General features: G+C 54.5%; 1 protein-coding gene across 1 annotated transcript; it reads left to right on the top strand.

Annotated features, from left to right (window-relative positions):
- The first annotated feature begins 641 nt into the window (after positions 1-641).
- LOC130455375 (acyloxyacyl hydrolase-like) lies at positions 642-13,209 on the top strand. The gene is made up of 7 exons (XM_056804106.1): positions 642-838; positions 3,900-3,958; positions 4,091-4,150; positions 5,634-5,730; positions 7,795-7,871; positions 11,732-11,878; positions 13,175-13,209. The coding sequence occupies exons 1-6, from the start codon at positions 688-690 to the stop codon at positions 11,858-11,860; spliced, it is 573 nt and encodes a 190-aa protein (XP_056660084.1). The 5' UTR covers positions 642-687; the 3' UTR covers positions 11,861-11,878; positions 13,175-13,209.
- The last annotated feature ends 7,312 nt before the right edge of the window (positions 13,210-20,521 follow it).

The following is a 20,521-nucleotide window of genomic DNA, read 5'->3' as shown; positions in this document are numbered from 1 at the left end:
ATCGCCTTCTTAGGATCCATTTTGTCCTAACAGAAAGCTCTGAGGACAGACTTTGCCGGTGGGATCTGGGGAGAGCCAGGATTCCTGTATGTATGTCCTTGGCAGGGCGGCTCAGGCCCAGGGACACAGGCGCCATGTCCTCCAGTGGCCCCTGTCCTAACTGGCTTTTCTAACTCAAGGAAGTGGCTTGGAGATGGATTTCCAGGAAGAGGGAAATGCTTGCAAGGGCTTCTCAGTGATGCATTTCCTGTCTCTGGCTTTGGCTTCCTGCGTTTTGTGAGGGAGCCGGTGGGCTGTGCTGGGGTTTTATCCCCTAATGAGGAAACAAGTCCGGAGCAGGTTTTCCTTGGAAAACTGAGGCAAGGGGCCTGCGGAGAGACGCGGGAGCTCAGCCTCCTGGGCTCGGCCCCTCTGTCTTCTGATTTTTTAAGCGATCGGTGCAGTCCCTTCCTTCCTCTCTCCCAATGAGCCGAGGGAAGCATGCAGGATCCCACCCCCATGTTAAAGGCTTCCCAAGGGCTTATGGGAGTACAGGAATGCCAGGAGAGCACAATGTCCCCCGAGCCCCAGATTCTAGGCACTGTGTATGGGCCGAGGAGGGGGGCTCCTGCTCCCTCCAGCTCTGTCTGCCTCTCAGACCTTTCCTCTATTTCTTTTGACAACAGGAAACTTGACTCTATATCAGAGATGACCACCCCAGAGGACATGCGGGCTCATGTCATGGAGACGTTGACGTTTCTGAACTCTCAGCTCCCTCCAGGAAGCCACGTGGTCCTCTACGGCCTGGCAGATGGACGCTTTCTCTGGGATCATCTGCATGACCGATACCATCCCCTGGGTAACAACTAGGATCAGTTGGGGGGCTCCAAAGGGCGGTGAGCGTGGCTAACACCGACAGCGTTGCCCAGGATGCCGGTGAGCTGGCTTCAAGTCAGCTCTCCAACACTGACCACCCCAGTGACCTTCTGCAAGGCACCCCTAAACGGGCGACTCCCTGGTGCTTGTCTGCCAAGAGGAGGGTTGTGCCCCATGACAGGTGCAGGAAGTTCCCCCAGGAGCTCCCCACATAGGTGGACTCACAGATCTTTCCGGTGACTTTTCATGGGTGGAAAACTAAGCCAATGCTTCACCGAGTCTTGGGACACCTGAGAATCTCTCAGTGTTCCCTCAAGTCGCACCTGCCCAACACTGACCTATTCCTCTGCCTTCCTCAGTCCTTCTCACCCCCATCATTCAAGGGTTTGGGTGCGATTCCCTTCCCTACCTTCCTTCTCCCAAAGCCATTACGAGTGGCGAGCATGAAGACAACCCCAGCTGTGCTTTTAGGGTTTTCAGTCTTGTGCCAGAATCCCCAAAAATCCCCCCCTGCCAGCTCCCTGCTGGCAGCACCATTCGTGCCCGCATGAACCATCACATCGGATGAGTGCCGGGCACAAGCCCCCAGAAGACAGTAGGTTGGCTTCACTTTGGTCATCGTATTGCAGGGGCCAGCCCAGTGCTGGACACATAGTAGGTGACTGATTAATGCTTGTTGGTAAAGCCAACAAAGAACTGCCTCAGTAGTCCCCAACAAGGATGCTATATTTTGCTTTCCTTCAGGAAGAGCTTGCTCATGCCAGCCTCCCCTTTCTCCCACCTCAAACTCACAGGGTGGGTTAGGATTCCCCTCTGGCTCTCTGGTCCTGCAGGCAAATCAATGTTTGCTAAGAGCCTACTGTTTGCCAGGAACTGCACAAAGAAAGGCAAAAGCTCGGCCCTGCCCTCAAGGAGCTCCTAGTCTAATGGGGGAGACCACAAGCAAACATCCTGGTTTTGGTCTCCTTGGAGTTTCCTGGAAATCCCTTTTTCATTGTCTAAGTTCTCTTTGATAACTGGGCCGGTGGAGAGACAGCCCCCAAGTCCCTCTAGCACAGTAATGGCAAACCTTTTAGAGAGGGAGTGCTGGGCCTCACCCCCACCTCAACCCCCAGAAGTGCTATGCCCCTCCCCCCATTGGGCTGCTGGGCCGAGGGGTGGGTGAAGTGAGGAATGTCCTCAGCAAGTATAGAGAGGGGGTTTCTGCTGCCTGTGAGTCACCCATTGGGGTGGACAATGTGAAAAAATGCTGTCAGACACAGTGGAAGGGGGAGGGGAGCAGCTCCTCCTGAGTCCTTCTGCCTTTCTAGTAACAAAATTGTCAGGGAGGATGGTCACATGCCCACAGAGAGTGCTCTGCATGCCATCTTTGGCACCTGGTGCCATAGGTTCACCATCACTGCTCTAGTACTTCACCCAGGAAGGAAATAGGTCTGTGCTTTGAGCCCAGAATGCAGCTATTAATTACAGCAGGAAGACAACTATCACTCACTCTATGCAGGCTTTATGGAAGGGACAGCCTCCATTCAGATCATTGCTTCCCTGCATTCTCTGTTCTTTCTCCAGGTTGGGAGCTCGCTTGGACACATCAGTACCTGTAGGCTATCATCCTAGGGTAGTCAGGGAAAACTGCAGGGAGGGGGTGGGCCCCATGGCATAGTGTACTCCTCCTCCCTGAAATGAATGTGCTTGACCCACGGGAAAGGTTTGTGGGATACATGACTAAACGAGTGAGGGAATGAATGAACAAATGAATGAACGAACGAACGAACGAATGAATGAATGAATGGAGCACATAAATGAGTGAGTAAATGAACAAGCGAGTGAATGAAAGAACAGAGCAGCTGCTCAACTCACCTCAGGCTAGGTCTCTGCCAGAGAGCCTGAGAAGCAAGGTGAGAGGAAGGGCACCCCAGAAGATGGGTAAGGTTGCCAGGGAGATGCTGCTGCGGCTGCCATTTCTATCTTTTCTTCTTGGCCCTAGCCTGCTGCCTGGCATGGCAGAGGCACTTAAGTGCTCTTCAGATGCATGCAGGGATGCAGATTGGAGCAAACCAACTGTGCCAGGCTAGAAAATAGAGAGGGAGAAAAGAGGATGCTGCCTGACATGGACTGAGACCCCTGGGAGGAGGCAGCCCGGGCAAGAGTTTGAGTTTAATTGTTGGGTTTCTGCCTCCTCAAAATATCCAGAAGCTTTTACAGGATCCCCCGAGTGACGTGGCACGGCCTGGGGACTCTTGCTGGCCAATGAGCCGGCTCTGGGCTTGCCCATTCACTCACTCCCATGGGCAGAGCCACCTCCCCAGAAGGGCAATGGAATCCACCTCTTTCAGTCCAGCCCATCCCCGAGATAAGTGAAAAATAGGCCTGTGCACTGTCACCATCAGTCTCACGCCTGGCTTGGAGATGTGCCCGCCATTTTCATCCCTTTGCAGAGAGGCGTTGGTGCCCAGGGCCCTAGTAATTCTCCTGGAGATGTGTGTGTGCGAGGGAGGGAGGGCAGGAGGAGGGGCTCGGCTACACACCTGGCACATGCCATCCGATGGTCCCAGAGTACTCCCAGGAGTCGGGGTCTCCATCAGTCAGTGGCCGTGACCACTGGGTGAATGTGAAAGCGCTGTCATGGCCCACAGTGAGCTGGATCCCAGGCCATGGCCAGAATGGAGCACCAGCCTTCAAGACCCTCTCTTCCACCCTGGCACATACTGGGATGGCACCCACCACCCCAGACCCAGTCACAGCCCAGCCCCTCATGAATGAGGAGTAGCTTGGCCTCCCTCGACTTTGCTGGCCTTCCCAGGTTGGCACAAGAGTCCTTTGGATTCCACCCCAATCATAGATCACCCCAGAAGTGGGAACGCCCAACGACCGGAGGTCAGAGTAGGACTCAGGCCCAGTGGCCGGGCATTTAGCAGAATGAAGGGCCATCGAGTTGTGGGGCTTGGAGGGTGCTGACTCTGCCCCATGCGCAAGGGAGATTCTGAAATCTCCCTTTTTTCGTGTATTTGATTCCCTCTGATGTGGGCAACCACCTTGTTTCCTAGGCCAGCTCAACAAAGATGTCACCTACGGGCAGCTCTACGCCTTCCTCAGCTGCCTCCAGGTGAGCAGGTCCCTGCGTCTGGCCCAAACCACAAGTCCCATCCCCACATCCCCCCCCCCCAGCTTATTCCCCCCCCCTCCCTTCCCCAACTCATCCCCTCTGGCCAAAGTGTCCTTTGCTGTCTGTTTCCAGGTGAGCCCTTGCCAAGGCTGGATGTCCTCCAATGAGACTCTCCGGACTCTCACCTCTGAAGTACGGTGCACTCGGGCCCTTCTATATTCTCTAGGATGGGTCCTTCTCTAAGGGGGCCCAGGAGCCAAGCTCTCCTCTAGTGTTAGACCCGCTAGTGTTATGAAGACGCAATATATGAATAGATCAACTAATATGTATTGTGGGGCAATTATATATGTATGAGGGAAGGGAGGGAGGGAGGAGGGAGGGAAGGAAGGAAGGAAGGAAGGAAGGAAGGAAGGAAGGAAGGAAGGAAGGAAGGAAGGAAGGAAGGAAGGAAGGAAGGAAGGAAGGAAGGAAGGAAGGAAGGAAGGAAGGAAGGAAGGCAGGAGGGAAGGAGGGAAGGAAGGAAGGAAGGAGGGAGAGAAGGAAGGGAGGAAGGAAGGAAGGAAGGAAGGAAGGAAGGAAGGAAGGAAGGAAGGAAGGAAGGAAGGAAGGAAGGAAGGAGGGAGAGAAGGAAGGGAGGAAGGAAGGAAGGAAGGAAGGAAGGAAGGAAGGAAGGAAGGAAGGAAGGAAGGGAGGGAGGGAGGGAGAGAAGGAAGGGAGGAAGGAAGGAAGGAAGGAAGGGAGGAAGGGAGGGAGGGAGGGAGAGAAGGAAGGGAGGAAGGAAGGAAGGAAGGAAGGAAGGAAGGAAGGAAGGAAGGAAGGAAGGAAGGAAGGAAGGAAGGAAGGAAGGAAGGAAGGAAGGAAGGAAGGAAGGAAGGAGGGAGAGAAGGAAGGGAGGAAGGAAGGAAGGAAGGAAGGAAGGAAGGAAGGAAGGAAGGAAGGGAGGGAGGGAGGGAGGGAGAGAAGGAAGGGAGGAAGGAAGGAAGGAAGGAAGGAAGGGAGGAAGGGAGGGAGGGAGGGAGAGAAGGAAGGGAGGAAGGAAGGAAGGAAGGAAGGAAGGAAGGAAGGAAGGAAGGAAGGAAGGAAGGAAGGAGGGAGAGAAGGAAGGGAGGAAGGAAGGAAGGAAGGAAGGAAGGAAGGAAGGAAGGAAGGAAGGAAGGAAGGAAGGAAGGAAGGAAGGAAGGAAGGAAGGAAGGAGGGAGAGAAGGAAGGGAGGAAGGAAGGAAGGAAGGAAGGAAGGAAGGAAGGAAGGAAGGAAGGAAGGAAGGAAGGAGGGAGAGAAGGAAGGGAGGAAGGAAGGAAGGAAGGAAGGAAGGAAGGAAAGGAAGGAGGAAGGAAGGAGAGAAGGAAGGAAGGAGGAAGGGAGGGAGGGAGGGAGGAAGGAAGGAGAGAAGGAAGGAAGGAAGGAAGGAAGGAGGGAGAGAAGGAAGGAAGGAAGGAAGGAAGGAAGGAAGGAAGGAGGGAGAGAAGGAAGGAAGGAAGGAAGGAAGGAAGGAAGGAAGGAAGGAAGGAAGGAAGGAAGGAAGGAAGGAAGGAAGGAAGGAAGGAAGGGGGAAAGGGGGGAGGCTTTTGTCATACTTGATTCCTGCCTGAGGTAAGGGGAAGGGCAGGGAAAGGAGGGGGCCCGGCTTCAATGCCCAGGTTTCATGGAACCCTGTGTGTGTCTCCTTGTTTGCAGAGAGCCATAGAACTTTCCAACGTTCTGGAAAAAATTGCAGCCAGTGAGAAATTTGCCAACCTGAGTCTCCTCTACCTGGATTATCCTTTAAAAGAAAGTGAGTCTGCCCCCACTGGGGAGGAGGGGTGCATGGAGTGGCACCGGCAGGCACCGTAAAGCGCAGCAACTGCTTGGAGCCCTGTCCTCTCCCCTCCCTGAATACCGGTTTCAAAGAGCCTCCCTGCTCTGTTCCTGCCTGGGTAGCCTTGGACTTGTCATTGCCTCTCTCTAGGTTTACAGAGCAAGGGCGGGGAGGCAGGGGAGGCTGCCCTCTCCCAGGCCCCCTTTAGTAAAGCAGGCAGGCCTCTCACTTGGAGGGAGACAGCTTAGGGTGGGCACCTGGGGCCTCCCATTGGCCTGGCTAAGCTGGGCAGGAAAGCCAGCCCTGGTGGCAGTGACCAGGCCCTTCCTCCTGGCTGTGGTCAGTTGTGCCCACCAGGAGGCTGCCACACTCTGAGGCCGGGGCTGCTTCGGAGCACAGGTGGGAGCAGCTCTGCCCAGGAATGGGGAAGCCCCATTGCAGTCATTAATGAATCCTTCAACGGGTCAGCACAGAGCTAAGTGCTGGGCATCAGAGAGGCCCAAGGTAAGCTCGGCCTGGCCTTCGAGGAGCTCAGAGCCTAAGCTAAGGGGCAGACAACAAGCAAAGCCAGTTGTAGTCAGAATAAACAGGAGAAGGCAACAGAGGAAGGACCCTGGAATGAAGAGGGGTGGAGGAAGACTTCCTGGAGGAGGTGCTGTCTTGGTTGAGATTTGAAGAAGCCAGGAAGGGCTGTAGTCAGAGCAGAGCAGAGAATGGAGAGCCTTCCGGGCAGAGGAGACAGCCAGAGGATGCTCCAAGCTCAGAAAGAGGGCTTTGTTCATGGATGCGCCAGGAGGCCGGGGCCTCTGGCCCCCAGAGTGTGTGTTGGGGAATGAGGGGGAAGAGGACTGGGAGGGAGGAGGGGCATTTTGTATTTTCTCCTGGAGGCCCCAGGAAGCCCCAGGAGTTAGCTGAGTGGGACCAGGGGGCAGGGGGTAGAGACATGATCAGGCCTGCAATTTAGGAACTGAAGGGAGAATGGACTTGGGGGGGGGGGCAGGCAGACCCCTTAGCCACTATTGCCACTCTGCCACACTCCACATGGGAAGAGATGAGAGCCTGCCCTGGAGTGGGAGCACCATAGAGGAGACAAGTGGGGAGGTATTGGGGAGATGCTGCAGAGGTGAAACTGACAGGCCCTGGCGCCATATTGGATGTGGAAGAGTCCAGGGGATTCCTGGGTCCGGGGAGGATGGGCGATCCTCCATTGCATGAAGGAAGGGAGGGCTATGGGAGGATGGAGGGGGGAAGACCAGGAGCTCTGTGGTGGCCATGCTGAGCTTCACATGTCTACAAGGAGAGGGGCAGGAGAGCACAGGGGCCATGAAATCCCTGGGAGCTGATGAGATCTCCCAGCCAGGGAGGCAGAGGACAGGGCAGAGAACCAGGAGAGATGGCGTCCTGAGGACCCAGTGAGCAGGGGGCTGCGGTCCCATGAAGGAAGCCCAGCTCTCTGGGGCCACAACCTGCTGTCCTGCAAGCTTCACTAAGCAACCTGGTTCTGCTGCTCACCTCCTGTGCACCTGTCCCTTGGGTGGAGCCTCCATGGCACACTCATGGGAGCATATGGGCAAGAGTAGCCTAGATGGGGGCAGTGAGGGGGCTCAGGAGATAGAGAGCCAGGCCCAGAGCTGGGAGGTCCTGGGTTCCAATCTGGCCTCAGACATGTCCTGGCTGTGTGACCCTGGGCAAGTCACCTAACCCCCATGGCCCAGCCCTTCCTGCTCTTCTGCCTTGGAACCAGTACACGGCAGTGATTCTAAGATGGAAGGGAAGGAATAAGGAAATGAATGGGTCCAGGGAGAGAACAGCAGCCCGAGAGGGCGACTTTAATGAGAGGACCCGAGAGCTCCTTCCTCTCCCTGCCCCTCCCAGCTGGCAAAGAGGGAAGATTCCCCAGAACCAGGAGGCCGGGAAAGGGAGAGCACGTAAGGGCACCTGCAGGCCCGGCTTCAAGGCTGACGCGGTCTGCAGTGTCGGTGCTCATCGGGATGGCCTGGCCAGCCGGGCCCAGTAACGGCTTCCTCGTGTGCTCCACAGTGTCCGCAGAATGGGAGAAGAGGGGCGGCGAGACCTGGCAGCTGATCGAGCCTGTCGATGGCTTCCATCCCAATGAGGTAACGGGGCGAGCAGGCCGGGGGGGGGCTCACGGAGATGGTGAGGGAGCACCCCAAGGGGCTCGCCTTCCGGCGGGGCCCCAGGGACACCGGCCTGAGAGCTGGGGGCAGGCACCCTTGCTGGGCTGGGCTGGACCAGCGGCTCTGCCCCTCTCCTTGGGCTGCTCTGGCCAACCCTTTGCTTCCTCCAGACCCTTCTCACCTCCTGGACGCCCGGGGTCCAGCCAGGCGCTGAGGACTAACGGAGAAGGCTTTCAGGGGAGGGAAGCCCAAGCCCCAGGAAGCTTTGTCTCCACCCCCACCGCTGCTGTTTTTAGGGTAACAGCCACAGCCTGGGCTGAGTCTGGAAGCCCCAGCATGGAAGGGATGCTCCAAGGCTTCCTCTAGAGCTGCCCTTGGCTCCCATTGGCTGCCAGCACTGTTTTAGGAAAGTGTGTCCTATTAAGTTCATTCAAGCACTATTTATGAAGCCCCCACTATGTGCCGGCCAGCCACGGGAATAGCCCTGCCCTCAGCAGCTTACACTTGAATGGAGAAGACAACATACCCCGATCAGCGAGTCCAAGATCAGCGGAGGAGACAGACAGCACTAGGAAGCAGAAGGAAGGCCAGAGAAGGCTTCCTGGAGGAGGAGGCTCTGGGCCCAGTTTTGAAGGAAGCAAAGAGTTTGCTAGGCTGGAGTAATTGAGGAGGGCATTCTGGGGGGAGGCGAGGGATGGGGGTAACTGGATGTGGCTGGGAGTTGTCTGCCCAGGAGTGACAACTGGACGCATGGAAGTCAGTGGGTCATGGGGGGAGACAGTGAAAGGTTCACACACAGTTAGACCAGGAGCTCCCCAAGGGCAGAGGCCCCAGGGCTTAGAGCGAGTGATTCGAGTGCCGCATCCAGCTCGGGAGGCTTTGGAGGAGCAGTCAGAGAAGTAGGAGGAGCCCCAGGGAAGACAGTATCATAGAAACCCAGGGAAGAGAGGCTGAGGAAACGGGACGGCTGGCACCATGGAGACTGACCCAGGGGTGTCCGAGGGAAAAGGAACTCCCTCTTCTGATGTGGAGAAGCCCCCTCTTGACCACTTAGAGCCTCAGAAAGGGTGCCTGGAGCTGAAGTGACTCGCCCCAGAGTCCCAGAGCCCAGAAGTGGCCAAGGTGGGCAGTGAGGACGGCCCCCAAACGAGAGTGCCCTTTCCTCACTCTTTAAGTGGGGGCTCGACATTAAGGGGACATCCAACTGTTTTTCTCTCTCCCTTCTCCTCTAGATACAAGACCAGTTCCTATAGGGCAGTCATGGCAAACCTATAGCACAGGTGCCAAAGATGGCATGCAGAGCACTCTATGGGCACACGGCTAGCTTGGGGTGGTGTTTCAAGAAAGCTGATTGCTTTGTGTGGGTGCATTGCTTTAGAAGCCCCAAAAGCGCTTTTTACCAGTGGCCCTCTGAGGCAGCAGGTAGGGTGAACAGAGCCCAGTCTAGGTGAAAATCTGAGTTCAAATCCTGCCTCTAACTCTTCCAAGCTGTGACCAAAAGCAAATCACTTAACCTCTCTGCAAGCTTCAGTTTCCTCTTAATGTAAAATACGAAAAAACAGACCGACAGTGTCTGCCCCCCCAAACCCCAAAAACTCTTATTTACAAGTAATGTCATTTTTTCCCACTTAGAAAGCCAGCCTAATACATACCTTTTGCTCCTGCTCATAGAAAGCTCACCAACCCCACGCAGCATACGGCTCTCAACCATTTCTTCCTTATAGCTTCACAGGGCTAGAGCTGAAAGAGGTCACCTCATCCAAACCCCCTCATTTTACAGATAAGGAAACTGAGGCCTAGGGAGGGGAATGACTTGCCCAAGGTCAGTAAGCACTGGAACTCCAATTTGTGATTGTCACATTTCAGGCATTATCATGGCTCAGTGGTTATTTTCCTTTCAAGTTCTATTTTCATGCAAAATCATTCCTGGCTTCCTTACCTCAGGCCAGTTTCTCTCACATACCCTTTCCTGAGGGCAGGCTCTCTAAAGAGCCTTTAGTCTGGGAATGAGAGATTTTCTCCAGTCACCCCATAACGGGGACCAGAGCTGGAGTAAAGGGTTGGAGAGGGGAGTCTGTTTGGGGAAAGACACTATTTTGGAAGCTCAAAGCCATAGTGGGAAGAGCAGGCCGACTCCTGGGTGACAATGAGCCACTGGTCTGGGTGGTTGTGTTCATCTAGGAATGTGAAACGGCTTGGTGGAGGAAGTGGGACACCTGCCAGGAGAGTGGGGTGGCCATCCTGCCAGTGGAGACAGAGGCTGAGGTCAAACGCCAGTGGGAGGAATGACAAAGACTTCCCTCAAAAAAGGAGCCAGTAATGGGCCTCAGTGAGCAACTGGAGACTCTCCCAACCCAGAAATGGCTAACTCTGAGAAAACAGAAGGCAGACAGGGAACTGCAGAGAGAAGAAGCAGCCCTGGCCAGCCACAGAGCAATGAGCAGAGAGCCCGTGTAGATGCTCTGATGGCTTTCCCTTCTGGGCCAGGTGTAGACCACATGTCTCTCTTCCTGTGCTTGTCTACTACCAGAGCTCTGTGAGAAGAGAAGGATGGCGTTCCTGAAAGGCTGGTCACTCTCCACACTCATCATCCGAATCACACTATCACAATGACCACAAGCAGCACCTTGGACCCAATCCTGCTTCACACCCTGCGGCAAACAATATACATTGACTTAGGGGCCACTCCAGGCCAAGCACTGTGGCAGATATGGAGAATGCCAATACATCCCCACCCCTAGGAGATTCACATTCTAGTCAGGGGTGATAACACACACATATACCCAGATCTAGATAGATAGATGGGAGGCATCTAGGTGACTCAGTGCTTGGGCCTGGAGTCAAGAAGATCTGAATTCAAATTGTGCCTCAGATATGTCCTAGCTATATGGCCCTGGGCAAGTCACTTAACCTCTGATCACCTGACAGAAGCGTCCACTGGAGAAGGAAATAGTTAACCTCACCAATATCTTGCCAAGAAAACCTCATGGATAGGGAAGGAAGGAAGGAAGGAAGGAAGGAAGGAAGGAAGGAAGGAAGGAAGGAAGGAAGGAAGGAAGGAAGGAAGGAAGGAAGGAAGGAAGGAAGGAAGGAAGGAGGGAAGGAAAGAAGGAAGGAAGGAAGGAAGGAAGGAAGGAAGGAAGGAAGGAGGGAAGGAAAGAAGGAAGGAAGGAGAGAGGATGGGAGGGAGGAAGAAAGAAGGAAGGAGGAAGGAAGGAAGGAAGGAAGGAAGGAAGGAAGGAAGGAAGGAAGGAAGGAAGGAGGGAGGGAAGAGGGAAGGATGGGAGGGAGGAAGGAGAGAGGATGGGAGGGAGGAAGAAAGAAGGAGGAAGGAAGGAAGGAGGGAAGAGGGAAGGATGGGAGGGAGGAAGGAGAGAGGATGGGAGGGAGGAAGAAAGAAGGAAGGAGGGAGGAAGGAAGGAGGAAGGAAGGAAGGAAGGAAGGAAGGAAGGAAGGAAGGAAGGAAGGAAGGAAGGAGGAAAGGCCATATGTGAAAAAGGAATAAGGAGTTGTGCTCCCCAGAGGGCAGAACTCTTGAGTCTTGGCCCAGTGTTGCAGAGGCCAACTTGGGCTCAATGAGAGGGGGAACGTTCTAAGGATGGAAGCTATCCACAGGGGCAGCCGTTCACCAGAGGTCTTCAAGTCAAACTTGGATGAACACTCCTGGTTTGGGTGTGTTCTGGTGGTGATTCACTGGAGGCAGGACTTGGGCCGGAGGGAGGATGCTTCCAATTCAGGAATTCTCTGAAAATAGCAGCTGATGGCTTTCCAAGGAGAGGCCAGGCTTCCTTGGGAAAACACAGTCTGAAGCCAAGTAAGAATGTGATTTTCTCTCACAGGTAGCTTCCCAGCTGACTGCAAAGATCTTCTGGGAGAAAGTCCTCCGGCAATGGCCCCACGTCCTTGGAAAGGAGAATCCATTCAACAATCAGATTGAGCACCTGTTTGGCGACCAAGGAGGTCACTGAGTGCCGGGAGCACCTCAGGTAGCTAGCACTTCCTCCTACTTGGGGAAGGTTGAACCAGGACTGGTTCAGGCTGCCCTTGGTCCTTGCCCTCCATCCAAATGCATATATCCATGGTAGCCAGGAAAGGGATGTGCTGAGTCTCAGGCCATCATCCTCCCGGCACCCTTGGGGCTTGGGCCCTGGACTCTTCTGTCCGCCTTCTCTGGGAATCTCGCCAGCTCTCACGCATTCGGTGATCGGCTCTAAACCAAGGACTCCCAGACTGACTCGCTTCTGGCCTGACCTCCAATTGTCTCGCCAGCTGCCCACGGAATCTTCCCCATGGGTGGGTCTGTAGACATTTCCAAGTCGGCTCAGCTAAACCCAGGCTCGCCTTCTCTCCTAAAAGCACACTCCTACAAATGTTGAGAGCACCAGAGAGGAAGCGGGCGAAGGTCCAGCCTTGGCGGCAGGAAGCCCTGGATTCAAATTCCATCTCAGATGCTATCTGGGGGACCCTGGATGTGGGCCTCAGCTTCCTCATCTGTGAACTAATGATCTCTAAGGTCCCTTCCAGCACCACGGATAGAGTCCTTTCAGTTAGCCAGCCCTGAACCTTCTCTGTCAGTGGCCAGATCCCACCAATCCGGCCTCTACCACCTGTCTTGCATCCAAGCCACTTCCACAGCCACCCCTCGGAGCTGACCTTTCTCTCCTCACACTTGGAATATGGCCACAGCCCCCTCCCTGTCCATTCCATCCCCAGCCCCAGGGGCCCTTAAGGACTCTGCTCCGGGGTCCCCAACTTGCCTTCCCCCATCCCTTGGCCCTGGCATTGGACCTTGTGCTTCCTGCCTTTGCTGGCCTCCCTTCTCACTTTCTCCTGATCTTCCCTGCCCCCGCCCGCCCCCCTCACATTACCCTTGCCCAGGTGTGTGCCCCTCTTCCGAAGGCAGTCCAGGCGCCTGCCCCCTCCTCTAGGTGGCCTTTCCTGGACTGTCCTGCTCTTGAACCCGCATCATCTGACTATAGTTATGCTCTGTCTTCATAGCATGCATTTCCCTCCACGTTGATGGCCCCCCTGCCCAGCCCAGGACTTTACAAGGGGGTGTAGTGGGCAGAGTCTGGAGTCGGGAAGACCCAGTTCAAAAAGGAGCCCGGCTGTGTGACCCTGGGCCAGTCACTTCACTCCTGTTTCCTCACCTGTAAAGTGGGGGTGCGAATCCCTGAGATCCTGCCTGGTGCCTGCGGGCACCCTGCCCCTGCCCAGAGAGGGCACTTTGCAGGGTACAACTCCGGGGGCAGCATTATGGCACTGCTTTGTTCTCTTTGCAGAGTGGATTTTCTCATAAAAACCAAGAAATTCAGAACCTCTGTGTGATCTCAGACTGCAACGTGCATGTCCTCAGCTGAATGGCGGCATCGCTGTGCCAATCAAAGGCCGCTCCCTCCTCCCCACCCGGCATGCCCACTCGCTTGGCAGGTTCCCCTCCCCCCGCGGGAGCGGGCTCGGGTCCGGCCTCCCCACCGGGGCTCCTTCCGGCCTGGCCTCGGCTTCGGAAGAGGAACCGCTCAGAGGGTCACGGGAAGTGGTCACGGTGGACGGTCGTCCCGCAGCACTGGCGGCAGCAGCAGCAGCAGCAGAGCCGGAGGAGGAGGAGGGCGAGCCAGCTACGAGTCCGGGCCGTGTTTCCTTGAGGACAGCGGCCCCTGCTGGCCGCCTCGAGAACAGCGCCGGACCTCCCCCGCCCTGCCCAGGACTGCCGGCCCGAGGCTTCAGTCCCCTTCCCCGTGGTCGCCGTAGTCCCAAGAGCGGGGAACCCGGGAGGGAGAACGAGCCCCAACGCGGTTGGCCACACGGGGAGCTTTTCTGTGTTCGCTCGGAGCCCGGCGCCCATGGGCGCCCGTTTGGTGTGAATAAAGTTGATTGAGGGCAGCTTTCCCAGGTGTGGGGGAGGGGGGCACGGGCGAGCCCAAGATGGCGGGGAGGGGAGGCTGCTCGCTTAAAGGCTGCCCCCTGGTCCGAGGTGGGGGCTAAGGGTGGGCCACGGGCCAGCTACTATGGCAGCAGACATGGAAGCCACACTGGCCAGCTGTCCCACTCAGAGGGCCACGTTGTGCCGAGGTCTGGCTCGCCTCTTCCGCAGCTTCGGGATCTTCCACTGGCTGACGCCCATCGTGAGGTGCGGATTTGCCCTCGCCACCAGGCGGCGCTCCTCTTTCTGTTCCGGGAATCGCCGGGCCTCCTTCCCTCCGAGCCTGGCGGCCTTAGGGGTAGCAGCCCCAGAGAGCGGGCCGGGCAGTCCACGTGGTCTTAGCTACACTCAGGGGAGGGGGAGTGGGCATGTCCCCCACTTCTGTCAATGGCCCTGGGCTCAGGCTCACCGACCAGATTCTGGAGGGAGGCAGGGATTCGGGCTGCCTGTCTCAGTTTCCTCATCTGTAAAATGGAGATCCTAAGGGTGGCTGGATAGATCAAACAGGATCCTGTCCTTTTTAAAGCCCATGGTAAGCTTGAGAGGAAGCCAGGCAGGGGCGGCACTGGGGAGAGCCTTCTTTTTCCAGCCAGTGGAAGCTGCATGGGTGTAGAGAGATTAGCCAGCCATATCTACACACATGCAGACAGAGCATGACTTCACAAAGCAGCTGGGCCCAGTCCATCTGGGTTCTCCTGAATTCTTGGGGGGAAAGCACCCATAGGGAAGAGCTGGATTTTTCTTCCAAAACCTTTTCCAAGAATTCCAGGAGGCTGGACACAGAATGGGCCCTGAGCAAGAGATGGGTGCAAAGGAAGGCCAGTTGCACAGCGGGCATCGCCCACAAAGAGCTAAGGCAGAGATTCCAGGCTCTGCCAGGCAATAGAAAGTCCCTGGACCTTCTCCTTCCTGGCTCCTCCCTGGCACCTCTGGAGCTTGGCCACGACAAGTTCGAAGGAGCTCATAAATCGTTTTTCATTCTCTTCGTGGTCGCCAGACTTGTCGTGGCTGCTCCTGGAGCTGACAAGCCGTTCCCTCGGGTTCTCAAAGGGGCTTTTCAACATTGTTACCATTTGTTGTAACCCTGTGTTCCCTGGTAAAACCGTGTCACTGAGACCCCAACAGGCCTGTTGTGTGGGGCTCCGAGGGAGGGGAAAGACATTCTGGCCTCTTCTTCTCCCAAGTGGGCTTGAGCTCCTTCCGGGAGGGGAAGCAGAAGCTGGCGAGAAGAGCTGCCTGCCTCCACTTGTTCAGCCCTTTGGGTTAGGGTGTTTGTCACTTGTGTCCAATTCTTCATGGCCCTGTTTGGGCTTGTGTTGGCAAAGATACCCATATGGTTCGCTATTTCCTTCTTCAGCTCATTTTACAGATGGGGGAATTGGGGTTAAGTGACCTGCCCAGGGTCACCCAGCTAATTGGTGACTAGGGCAGAATTTGAGCTCTACACCTGACCCTCTATCCACTGTGCCGCCTGACTGGTTCCCTTAAGCCTTTTTAGTCTAGAGGGCGTGGCAGACTTGTGGTTGCCATTTCATGAACGGAGAGGAGCAGGAGCCAAGTTTTAGACCCCAGGCTCGACCCCTTCCCACCAAATGAACATCCATATGGTGAAAATCAGAGAAAAAACGAAGTCTGAGAAAGGTCACATAGGCAAGTGTAGACCAGGCAATAGAGAATGAGTAGCCTAGATCAACCAAGAGAGTTCTAGGTCTCATCAACTCCCCGAGGAGTCTAGTGCAGCCAGTCGGGGAGGAGGCTCTACTGGAGACTCCGGGCTCCTCTCAGGTCTTTCCTGAAGCCGCCTCACTCGTCTTCCCCCAAAGTGGCAGCAGAGCCTGGAGAGACTCAAGGAGACTCCTGGCAGCTCCCCACGCTTGAAGAGACTCTGGAGCTCTAGGACATTGGAAGGCCCAGAAACATTAGAGCTTTGCTGCTGCAGGAAGTTGTTCTCCACCAATGAGGAGACCATCCCATAGCCACAGGCTCCCACACAAAGAGGTGAAGCAGCCGACATGAAGAGCGAAAAGACGCCCCCACCCCGGAGGGGAGCCCTGGGCTGCCCAACTGGGCCTAGAGTGGACAACCGGGGACAACGATGATGCCAAGCAGATCTTTGGAGAATCCAGGCCTGCAGGAAGCCAGGCTCCCCGACGCAAGGCTGAAGCTGCCAGCAGTGGCCATTGGGAACAACAGCAGCCCCAGGGTGGTGAGTCTCCCTAAGTCAGGGCAATGACTCCCTCCCTGAAGTGACCTTCTTCTCCCCAAATGTTGGCCTCTCTTCAGCCTGGGGACTGACCGGGGGCTGCAGGCGGAAATGGCTCTTCTAGCCTTCCCTTCCCCTCCCCTCCTTCAGCCTTGTTTCCTTGGTCCACCTCACTGCCATCTTCCTCTCTTCACGGTCCTCCGCATCATTCCTCCTTCCAGCTCGGGCCTTCCCGGCCTTTTCTGTGGCACAGACCCCGGTGGCAGCGTGGAGAAAGCCCGGGGCTCCTCGAAAGGAATCCAGTCCAACACACAGGATTGCAAAATGGGCCCGAACTCTGTCCTTGTTGGGGAGATCAGTGCCTGCACTGGTGGGGGCTCTGCAGACTTCCGGCTTCCAGCGAAGCGAGGGACGAGACCAACCCCGACTGGGAAGAAGCCCAGAGGGGAGCCGGCAGCCCACGCTTGCTACTAGACCCTTCCAGGACGCTCCCTTGGGCGAGATCTGGAACGTTCCTTCCCGGTGACCTCTCTGCCACCTAGCGGATACGGACCCCCCTGTGGAGACCCTCACCGACGCCTGTTCTGGCAGCAAATTGCAGAAACGGCTTTCTTTGCTGTCTCCATTTGCGCGCTTGTGTAGAACTATTGGATATGAAGCCTGGACTCAGGCAGACGGTAGCTGGAACCTGAAAGCCCCACGCCCGAGACTAGGCACACTGGGGGCAGCAGGCAGGGCTTCCTCCCCTCCCCTCTCCTTTCTCCACGACTTCCCCGACCCTCTTTCAAGGATGCTCACCACAGTGGAAGCTCCCGGAGGCAGGGCCTGGTTTTCTTGCTCCCTTCTCTGGCCCAGCCCTTGGCACACAGCTGGCACTTCATAAATGCTCGTCGGCTTGACTCCTCGGCCAGGAGGTCTTGATAAGAACCAGCGTTGTTAGCAGAAGTACTTCTGTGTCCATCGTAACTAGGCACCCTCGGGGTTCCCCTAGTAGCACTCCAGGCTGCCGGAGGATCCATTGACTACAACCAGAGTGTCTATTACCCCCCAGGCCACGAAACCCCTTGTGTGGCACTTCTGTGCAGCATACTTGGACAGGCACCATCGAGGGAGGCTTCCCCCACCTCGAGCCCTGCTAGGACAAGGGCCTCCACCAGGGCGGCCACCTCAAGGCCCGCCAGCCGCCCGCAGCCTCATGTCCCAAGAGAATTTGCAATGTTGTTCCCTCACCCCTTGGTGATGCCGAATGCAAGAAAACCTGAACCCGACTTTCCTGGAGGACGTGGCATGTAGGCCTACTGTGCATGCTCAAAAGGCCTTTCTTGGAAGGCCCTGATCATCTGTTTTCATGAAGCCTAATTTAAGGATAATTTGTATTGAGGTTTACACTAAAGTTGAAGGTGTTGCGTTTAAAAAATTATCAGGGGGGCAGGTAGGTAGCTCAGTGGATTGAGAACCAGGCCCAAAACAGAAGGTCCTGGGTTCAAATCAGGTCTCAGACACGCCCTACCTGTGTGACCCTGGGCAAGTCACTTCACCCCCACTGCCCAGTTCTGATTGATCTTCTATACCGTATTGATTCTACAACAAAAGGATCTTTAAAACTAAGAGAATATTGTCTGCTGTATTGGCAATACAAATAAACCAGAAAATGTAATGTCGATACGGTCTTTATGCTTCCTCATGTGCTGTTTTTGTACTCCAGATGCAATAATGAATTTGATCTTTCTGGAACCGAGACTAGCGCCCTCTGGACTAATGCCAGACTAACTGAAGAAAAGGAAATCACGTGAAACTTCCTTTCAATAGTTCGTTCATTCAAGCCCCATTTTCATAAAGTCACACTACACCTTGGCTGGGGGGCAGCGCAATATTGTCTGTGACAATGTAACACGCAAACACAAAAAGCCCAAGCACGCTTCCTCCAGCCTCTACTGCCACAGAAAGGCCCCGACCTGAACCCCGCTGGGGCCTTTGGGGGCAGCCATCAGGCTTCCCCTTCCTTCAACAGGAGAATTTGTAATTTGGGTTTGTGATCGTTAGACGATGACAAGAGATTAAAAGTGAATCTGAAGAAATCGAGGCTTATTTTGTGGCTGCTGAAGAATCTCAGTCAAGTGCCCAGCAGGTTTCAGTGGCCGATACAAGGAATTCTAAGAAACAAACCGAGGACTTCCCAAGACATTCACTGGCTAGAATCGAGTGTGTGCTACCTGTGTGGACATGTCGATACTCGGATTCCCAACCCCGGGGGAAACGTTTCCCATTTGTAAACCCAAAACGTACCTGAGTCGGCAAAAGAAAAGGCTCAAATTGAACAAGGATGGTCGGGTCCTTCTCTGCATCTGAAAGTGAGACGATTCATATCCAGGGCGTCCACACTGCACGCTGGAAATGCCATATGAATGCCCTCGCTCCATTTCTCTCATAAAGAGATAGCATGTAACAAGCCATAAGGTTGTTGCCTCCACGTTGGAGTGTCTATTGTTGCTTGGATGCTATTGAATTTCTTATCTGCCACAATGTATTCACAGCAGTCCCAGGTAATTCTGTCACACTTGTGTGACCCATTTTCATGACGGTTAACCAAGAAGCACGGACCCATGAAATGTGAGATCAGAGGAAATTTTCTGGGGGAACAGCTGGCCGGCCAAACGTAGGTGTTCTGAGATGCTACCCTATCCCAAGCTCCCATCCCAAACAAAGACGTAGCCTTTTCTTGGTCGTAGGGGCCTTCAGAACGATTTTGCTTTCATGCAGACCCTTTGGCACAGGTCTGTATCTTAGATTTGGAAAAATGGGAAAGGGCCTGCTTGTACCGAAGTATTTCTAGCTGCTCTTTGTGGTGGTAAAGAATTGGAAACTGAGGGACATCCATCCATTCACTGGGGAATGGCTGAACAAAATGGGGCATATGATGGTGAAGGAACACTCCTATGCTGGAAGGGATGGACAGAAGGATTTCAGAAAGAGCTGAAAAGAGCTACCTGAACTGATGCCAAATGAAATAGGCAGAACCAGGGAAACATTGTACACCGTAACTGCAACATTGTGGCAACAATCAACTGTGATAGACTTTGCCAATCTCAGCAATGCAAGGATCCCGGAGAATCCTGAGGGTTTGAAGAGTGAATCAAACTCTCTTTGGCTATCAATCAGTGACTCTTGTTAATCAAAAACTGAAGTACCCCCACTTAGTACCTTACCAGCCACAAGTCACTTGCTAGAGTAGGTGACAACTCCAGAGGCCACTTCCCCGCCCCTGGGCAGTGCTAGGCAAATTGAAAGACTGCGATTGGTTCCCAGAAAGTGGGAGAGCAACAGGAAGTGACATGGAAAAAAGGACTATAAAAAGTCCCGAACTTCCCGTCCAAGGGGCTTCTCCTTTGGAGGACAGCTCCTTGGGGCTTTTGGACTTCAACTTCAACTTGAAGCTTTGGGACTTCTTGGAGTCGGGGACTTTCTTGTTGGGTTCAAAGTGCCTCCATGAGCTTAGCTCATGAGGGTTTTTCTGCATTGGGACCTTGCCTGGATCTCACCTGGCTTGCTGGTGAGTGACTAGGATTCCCACGTGGAGATGTCAGGGAGTGAGCTTCATTTCACCAGATCTGCATTTAGGGGAAGCTAGGCAGTCTCTTTCCCTTCCACATTTCCCTCTTTTTACTAATAATCCGATTAAACAAAATTGCTAAAAGCTGCTAATGGTTTTCCTGACTTAAGGATAATAATTGGCGACCACTTTCTATAACTCTTTAGTCAAAATCCCAATTTAACCATTATAGGGCCTGAGGACAAAGGATACACTGGCTCTCTGTCTCTGATCCACCTCCACCGGAAGGACTGTGGGAGGCAGATGCGGATCAAAGCAATTTGGGTTTTCACCTGGGGGTTTGGTTTCAGTGTATTCTCTTACAACAATTGACCAATATGGGACAGGTTTTGCATAATACTTGTATAGTCCAAATCAAATTGCTTGCCATCTCCCCAAGCGGGGAGGACATGGGAGACAAATGGGATCTTATAACTTCAGAAAATGTGTGGAAAATGATTACATGTACTTGGGAAAAGAAAATACCTTTTTTTAAATTAACTTACTAGGAATATTTTCCCATGGTTACACGACTCATGCTCCTTCTCTCCCCTCCTGGAGCTGACAAGCACTTCCATGTTATTCCTGTTTGCAGTACGGTGATCTTTTAACATCAAAACCCTAATCGCATCCGCATCGAACCACAGGATCGGTCCTATGTTTAAGGAAATCGCTTTTAAAAAGAGCTTAGGGACCAAAGACAGGTTGGGTTGGAGGGATGGGGGTGTGGGAGGAAAAGCTTCAATTTGTTTTGGGCATTGAGTTTAAATGTCTCTCAGACCTCCAGAGGTCAGCATGACGGGGTCTGAGAATGCAGGCGGACTGATGAGACAGCCAAGTGGAAGGGTCTAAAGGGAGGAGGGTCCCGAGGACAGAGCTCTGGAGGACTCCTGTAGCTAGTGGGGGAATGAAGG

Source organism: Monodelphis domestica, chromosome 7 (genome assembly GCF_027887165.1).
Source record: "Monodelphis domestica isolate mMonDom1 chromosome 7, mMonDom1.pri, whole genome shotgun sequence".
NCBI classification, from domain to species: domain Eukaryota; kingdom Metazoa; phylum Chordata; class Mammalia; order Didelphimorphia; family Didelphidae; genus Monodelphis; species Monodelphis domestica.
This window is presented reverse-complemented; position numbering and strand designations above follow the sequence as displayed.

What these genes read in the sequence shown, in the direction of transcription:
- LOC130455375 (XM_056804106.1), top strand. Translation starts at nt 688, where the DNA reads ATGACCACCCCAGAGGACATGCGGGCTCATGTCATGGAGACGTTGACG. An exon ending in GGATTATCCTTTAAAAGAAA is followed by an intron (nt 5,731 to 7,794) that starts GTGAGTCTGCCC and finishes TGTGCTCCACAG; the next exon opens with TGTCCGCAGAATGGGAGAAG. An exon ending in ATGGCTTCCATCCCAATGAG is followed by an intron (nt 7,872 to 11,731) that starts GTAACGGGGCGA and finishes TTTCTCTCACAG; the next exon opens with GTAGCTTCCCAGCTGACTGC.